This window comes from Panulirus ornatus, chromosome 5 (genome assembly GCF_036320965.1).
Source record: "Panulirus ornatus isolate Po-2019 chromosome 5, ASM3632096v1, whole genome shotgun sequence".
Classification (NCBI taxonomy): Eukaryota; Metazoa; Arthropoda; class Malacostraca; order Decapoda; family Palinuridae; genus Panulirus; species Panulirus ornatus.
This window is the reverse complement of record NC_092228.1, coordinates 21,352,503-21,360,002: the sequence shown is the minus strand read 5'-3', so window position 1 is coordinate 21,360,002 and position 7,500 is coordinate 21,352,503. Positions and strand designations below refer to the sequence as shown.

General features: G+C 47.8%; 1 protein-coding gene across 1 annotated transcript in view; it reads left to right on the top strand.

Moving 5' to 3' along the window:
- Window positions 1-7,500, top strand: part of LOC139746738 (glutamate receptor ionotropic, delta-2-like) — a 59,489-nt gene that overhangs the window by 37,560 nt on the left and 14,429 nt on the right. The window contains exons 4-7 of the mRNA XM_071658240.1: window positions 996-1,130; window positions 3,669-3,794; window positions 4,927-5,057; window positions 5,164-5,323. Of these exons, the coding sequence (XP_071514341.1) occupies window positions 996-1,130; window positions 3,669-3,794; window positions 4,927-5,057; window positions 5,164-5,323 (552 nt within the window). The remainder of the gene's footprint in view (window positions 1-995; window positions 1,131-3,668; window positions 3,795-4,926; window positions 5,058-5,163; window positions 5,324-7,500) is intronic.

Sequence of the window (7,500 nt, the reverse complement as noted above, 5' to 3'; positions counted from 1 at the left end):
CATTGACGAGTGTGTGTGGATCGGCAAACCAGACATTGTTGGAAGGTATATGAGTCCCAACGGTGTTGTATGGAAAAGTGGAAAAGAACGGAGGAGGTTGAGTATGTTGGAAATTGAATGTTTGATTATCATTCATGCAGATGGGCCGCTCGGTCAACAAATGAAAGGGCAAGAGCAATGCGTGGCAGCGAAGTCGGATGGACGTAGCGCGCAAGCGTGTGCTGAATTGGTATGGACACCTGGAGAGGATGAGAGAAGAGAGACTAACAAAGAGGATCTACATGTCAGAAATGGGGGAAGGTGAGGGAAGGGAAGAGGCCCTAAGGTGCCGTGGCTTGAACATAGAGAAGTGTGAGAGGCAGGTATGGAATAGTGAACTGGAGCTGTATACCATATGGGGGACGACGTGGTGATAATGGGCTGAACCAGGGTATATGAAGCGGTCAGGGGAAACGACAGGAGAGTCTGCGGGGCTTGGCTGTGGACCGCGAGCTGTGGTTTCGGTACAGTAATGTACATAGCAGCCATAGACTGGATGCCAGCAAAGGAGGCCATTGTTCCTGTATTCCTGGCCCCAGCTTGCTACGGGCTGAAATGAGAAGCATGTAAGAAAACAGTATTAATAATGAAATTGGTTTTGTGTGTGTGTGTGTGTGTGTGTGTGTGTGTGTGTGTGTGTGTGTGTGTGTGTGGTACATGGAGGGTATCACATTCATGTTGCTAAGTTTTTTGGTCATATATATGCAATGTATATGCCATACCTTTACACACACACACATGCGCCATGCTTTTACACAGGCACACACCAGCCGAAGCCAGGTGTGTGTGTGTGTGTGTTACTATTCGATTCCCTTACATTTTCTTTCTCTTCTTTGTGTTTGTGTATGTGTGTGTGTGTGTGTGTGTGTGTGTGTGTGTGTGTGTGTGTGTGTATGTGTGTGTGTGTGTGTGTGTGTGTGTGTGTGTGTGTGTCCACGCCACCATGGCTGAGGCAGGTACGGGGCGCAGGTGGTGGCGGCAGTGAGAGAGAAGGGTGGGGTGTGGTCCCTCCACACGACCAACCTCTACACCGGCCCCTCCAGGCAATCCACCACCCTCCTGGACGTCTGGCAACCCACCACTGGCTTCAGGTAAGGCTACCTTAAGGCTGGAAACCTGGCGACCCCACCACCACCAGCGGCGGCAGGCGAAGCCCCCGTAGGTAAGGTTGGTCATCCGGCAACCCACCTAAGGCAAGGCGGCCCAAGGCAACACTCAAGGGCATTCGCTTTGACTCTGGGTTGTATCCGCTTCCCAAGTCTTATCCGACTCCCACAGTATGGCACACACACACACACACACACACACACACACACACACACACACACACACACACACACACACACACACATAAGCCTAAGTCAAGTACCCATTTATCGACCAGTCTTGAGTGGTGGATGTAAGCCACTTGGCGTGGTGATTCGTGGTCAGTAACGTTAGCATTCCACAACAGAGCCCGTGTGTGTGGAGAAGATGGGAGGACTGAGTGAAGGAGGCTTTGGGGTATCGGGGCAAGAACATTTAGGAGACGTAAATTGGATAGAATGAATTGGAGATGTGGTACGTGGGGGGGCGAGGTGTTCTTAGTGGGATGACCCTGTGCAGATGGGGCGACTGAAGATCAGCACTAGGTGTCTGGTTAGGCAGTAGATGGTGGGCCATAGTTTGTGCGTGTGAAGCCATTGTTAGTTTGTTCTTGACACTACCTCGCTCAGGTAGAAGAAAGGTGTAGATAGCTATCGCATTATGCCTTCTAACAGGAAGGATGCGAACCCCATCAATGTGTGTGTTAGTTGGGTACATAAACTAACTGGCTGTAGGCAGCAAAGCAGAGGAGTTAGTGTACCAAGCTACTGCACACGTGGTACGGGATTCGAATCCTTGCAGCTGAAGGGCATTGCATTCTATGAAAGAGCGCGTTCATTTACACTGTATTTGTGTTATATATATATATGTATATATATATATATATATATATATATATATATATATATATATATATATATATATATATATATATATATATATATGTATATATATATATATATATATATATACTATCATTATCATTATTATTATTATCATCATCATCATATTACTTGATTGTTGTTTCCTTAGCGCCAGGAAACACAAAGAAATACCCATCAACTTATATACATATATACATGCACGTACATATACATACATATACATATCAACATGTTACATTTATACATACATATACATACACATATTCATATATATATACATATATACACATGTACTTATTTATACTTACTCGCCTTATCCATTCACTTCCTCCAGTTTTTCTCCAACCAAACTTACCTCCCAGTTAACTTGTTCCTCAACCCTACTGTACCTAATAACCTTGCTCTTATTCACAATTACCCTCAGCTTTCTTTTTTCACACATTTTACCAAACTGAGTCACCAACTTCTGCAGTTTCTCACTCGAAACAGCCACCAGCGCTGTATCATCGGCGAGCAACAACTGACTCACTTATTCTCCCCTCTCTCCAAAGCTCTTGCATTTACTTCCATCACCACCCCATCCATAAAAAAAATTGCACAACCATGGAGACATCACGCACCCCTGCCGCAAACCGACCTTCACTGGGAACCAATCACTCTCTTCTCTTCCTACTGGTACACATGCCTTACATCCTTAATAAAAACTTCTCGCCGCCTCTAACAGCTTACCTTTCACGCCATATATTCTTAATACCACCCACAAAACATCTCTATCAACTCTATCATATGCCTTCTCCAAATTCATAATTGCCACATACAAAAGCAAATATGACAAGGCTGCAACCCGCTCAAAACAGAGCACTGGGAATAATCACCGTCCACCTAAACAACCATGATCATTCATCACCTGCTCGTTATAACCATGCGACCCTCTTTCACTTCATCATACTCTGTGTCCTTCGCAACCAGACACACTGCCGTCCATACCACACCGTAACCAACCACCAACTCCCTCAGAGAAATGAAAACCTTACCCCCTGCCTCACACTTTATCATCCCATGTCTACAAGTTCATCTCTCTCTCTCTCTCTCTCTCTCTCTCTCTCTCTCTCTCTCTCTCTCTCTCTCTCTCTCTCTCTCTCTCTCTCTCTCTCTCTCTCTCTCTCTCTCTCTCTCTCCAGAAAATACGACACTGACAAAATATAAACACACCCGAATGACCCGAAACGCACTAAGAAGACCGCCTTCTCAACTCAATCTTAAGCAATAACACTGAGAGTCATTTTCGTCTAAAACTAAAATCCCCAGACATGTTTGAGTTACTCTTTCTCCTGGACACCTCCCATGTCGCCAGCCAGCATCACGTACTTTATTCAGTCCATCCAATGACTTCTTCAGCCGAACACTTGCTCAACTGTCGTGTTCTCACCTCCTGAAAGCCAACACAGAACATCACCACACTTCTTGACCTGTGGCCTCACCCTGTGTACGTGGCCACCTCCCTGGGCGCTGCGCTGAGGGAGCCCCATAGAAGGGGTTACTCGGGTAGAAAGATAAAGTCGTATGTATTGTGTATCAGTCAGTTAAGGATGATAACTGTGGATCATCATTGACCTAACATGTTGTTCTTCCCCTTCGGCTACTGGCGGGGGTAACCAGCCATGGGACCCGCCTCTTCCCCAAAGACAAGATGGACGACCTGCAGGGTTACGACTTCTCCGTTGCGGCGCTGCCTTACTCCCCCTTCATCATGGACGCCAACACCTCCCTCCCAGGCCCCGGCAAGTGAGTCCCTCCCCCACCTGGAGAAGAAGGGAGTTACTGACCTCTGTGTGTGTGTGTGTGTGTGTGTGTGTGTGTGTGTGTGTGTGTGTGTGTGTGTGTGTGTTGTGGCCTGTTTGTAATTAATACCAAGCAGCTCTTTTATATATTGTAAGCTTCATAATTCACATTTTCATTAATGAAAGTATTTCCATGATCCACAATTGTAATGTTATTATAAATGAACTTCCGAACAGGTTGGCTGTTTAGTGTCCTGCTATGGCTTATGTTTGCATCTCTGGACCAAGGGCTGACTCGCGACATATAGTCAAACTGATTAAGAAACCAGAGTGTTGTGATCAAGTCACCCCTTACTCCTCTCTTTCCCACGGTAGTCTCGTCATAGCTCGCTGTAACCCGACTGGTCTAACTCTGGTGTCACCTTCGCTATCCTCCTCTGAACTTTCTCTATGGTTTCCTTCGTATAAGTGATGTAACTTAACGGGCATATTCTAGTCTAGCGTTTAAGGATCATCTGATGAACATTTCCTCCTCCCTACATTTACACGATTTAGTATCGGCTTGGTGACAATGTTAACAACCCTGCAGGGATAGACCTCTGGCGACAGCTTAGGTAGGTAGAGGGACGATTCCATAGTCACGCACACACACACACACACACCTGCAGCTTATGTCTTCCCAGGTTAGCCCTGCGCAGAGACCCTGTCTTTGCGTTTCATCGTTATCATATTGCATTGACTGGGATTGAATTTCATCAGCCATCATTGGCGTTTGTCTAGGTCCCCTTGTAAATTGCTGCAGTCCCCATTACTCTTTACTTCCCTCATGACCTCAGTATCATCCACATGAATCCAGATCCTTGTGGATGGTCACAGGACGCAATGCAGGTGGTCCGGAGTGACCCTTTTGTGACCCTAGGTCACCTCGTTAGACGTGATAACGACATTTTGTGACGACAAGGTGAATCATTTTGTCTTCTCTTATGACCCATCGTGGCATAGATTGAGCTCTGGTGACTGTGTATATCCTTTTCCGTACACAGAATGACCTCAGCTTGACCTCAGGAGACTTTTATTTGCCCTCTGCTGCCCTCACACTGGCTGACGCTGGGTAACCTGAGGTGTGGCTCTCACAGGTACCGCGGGCTGGAGGTGCTGCTGCTGGACGTGCTGGCCGAGGCGGCCAACTTCACCTACCACTACGTGGCTCCTGCAGACACCCAGTGGGGTAGACTGACCGCGAACGGCACCTGGACCGGCATGATTGGTGGGTACCACAGACGGAGAGGGAGAGGAGGGAGTTTTTGTCTATACATTTCAGGTGTTTCCATATACTATCCTCACTCATGTCGCGTCTCCCACCCTCCTGCAAGGTATGGTGGTGTACGAGAGGGCCGACTGGGCAGTGAGCGACATAACCTTCTCCCCCGAGCGCGAGAGATACGTGGACTTCTGCCATCCCATCATTTACGACGCGTCGGAGCTGGTCACTCCCCGGGCCAAGCCCCTCCCACGGTGGCTCAGCCCCGTAAGGTGGGTACAGACCCCGGGAGGTGAGTGTATCCCTCCCACCCACATCACATGAGTTCCGTAATGTGGAATACTTCACTTCGTCTTTACCAGGACTGGTGTCTGAAGTTATCCACCTAACTGCGATAAGTTCAGCTGAAGCGAATTGTTGATCTGTATCATCTAAGAAGAGAAGATATCTGTGTGCGTGGGGGGGGGGGGGAGAGCTCTATTTGTAGTGGGTGTAAGGGAGTTACGTGACATGACAGAGGCCAAAATATGCCCCACTCAAAGGCCACCTCGGGTACTTAATTGGAAGGTGGAAAATGATCAGTTCTCCACACGTGTTTGTCCCTAAACTTGACATTTGGAGAAGGAAGATTTCACTACTTTACATTTCAAGTGAAGGAGGAGGTATCATAACGGTCAGTTCTCGAATGGCCAGTCTCCACACTGAAACTGCGAGAAGCATCAGCCAGAAGAATGCCTTCGTCCAAGCCTGGTAGGCGGGGACACATGTAAACAGCTCACGAGAACAATAGCCAAAGTGATGCTTGTCAGACAGAGAGGAGCAGCAACATCGTGGCGTGTATGAAGGGATGGCTGAAGAAAGGTGAGGCGGTAGGGGCAGTACCAACCCAGATATGTGAGCAGATCTCTATACCAGAGCCAATAAAACCCCTGCTGATAGGAGACGGCTCCGCACGAGAACCATAATGATGACACCTACACACTCCTCCCTCCAGGAAGCAGACTTTGTGGTGCTGATTATGTGAGGTTTCCAGGAGAGAATGGAGGATGTGCTTATGCCTGACATGTATTGTTATTAACAGGATTAAACTGTCGTTCACTGAAACTGAACAGAAGGAAGCGAGTGACTGTCAGGTGCACCATATAGGCAGAAATTGCCTTTTTACACCACTAAATTTTTGTAGATTACTTACTGCTTCCCTACTGAGATATTGTACAAATCCATACTGAGAGGAAACAATGTTCAGTGCGAGAAAGAGATTAGGTGTTAGCTGGAAGACGGGGTAGGGTACGTGGGCAGTAGGTGACTTGTAGAATTTTTGACCTTTTGTCCTCTGGGGGATTCGAACTAGAACCTCAGGTACCCTCCAAAATGAAGGACCTGGTCACCTGGTGTATTCATTTTATGACCATCACTATACAGTCTGCCACGACTTTCCATTGATTATGAATCCTGGAGTTCCCGAATGACAGACACGTTAATTGCCCAACGAACTGTACCCTCCTCCAGACTCTTCATCAGGGAGTCTTTAAATTTTGTTCGTCTCAATTGCCGACACCGATTCCAAGCATAATCTTCCCCCGAGTATGTGGGACACTCATCCTACACCGCCTCCCGTCTGGCCATGGAACAAATCCCCTCACCTCTCTCTCCGTACACCCACTGGGGCACCCACGAACGCAGACGTCGAGACACATTATCGAGGATAAAGTCCAATTCATCTTACATTCACTCCCTCCAGCACTTCTACCCATCGCAGATCGTCTCGTTGCTGAATGTGTCACCCTGAGGCACGGTCCTGTTCGCTGGCCGCAGCACATGAGGCACCTTCTCCAACACACACTGATGACATGACCTACAGTCTACCCCCAAGCAGAACTGTCCTCATGACCTCGTTGATGCTTAACTTCTCGAGGGTTAGTCTGTGTCTTCCCGGCCGCTGTTCCTTTGATCGCGTGCAGTTAGAAATCGTTGCTTCTTGAAGGTTAAATGTATTGGAAAAGCTTCCTCTCTGCAGGTCTCCAAAATGAGCACCTTGGATTTTACAGTTGCCCCCCACTCGTCGACGTCCTCCTGCTGCAGGTTGAATTACAGTCTTGAGAACAAGTTTCCCAAGCCAGACCTTAGAATGGATCTTCCCCGAGGCTGTGTGAGGTTCACCGTCCTACTGCTACATTTCTTCGCACTCTGCCTCCTCAAGCTGACACAGTGGGCCGATGAATAATGCCTGGCTGGATCAATGGACACCCGAACCGATGTGGGAGGCGAATACTAAGCTGGCACCAACCAGGGCTTGCGGTACCCCAGGTGACACACTCGACCTGCTCCCTCGGAGGATGCCAGTGTTTCCCAACACTCGCTACGCCAGTAACACAAAAAGAAAACGGATGACTAGAGGAGAAATACATGTAAACATATGAAACTGCGGAGGCGCATATAGTCAGTCGTA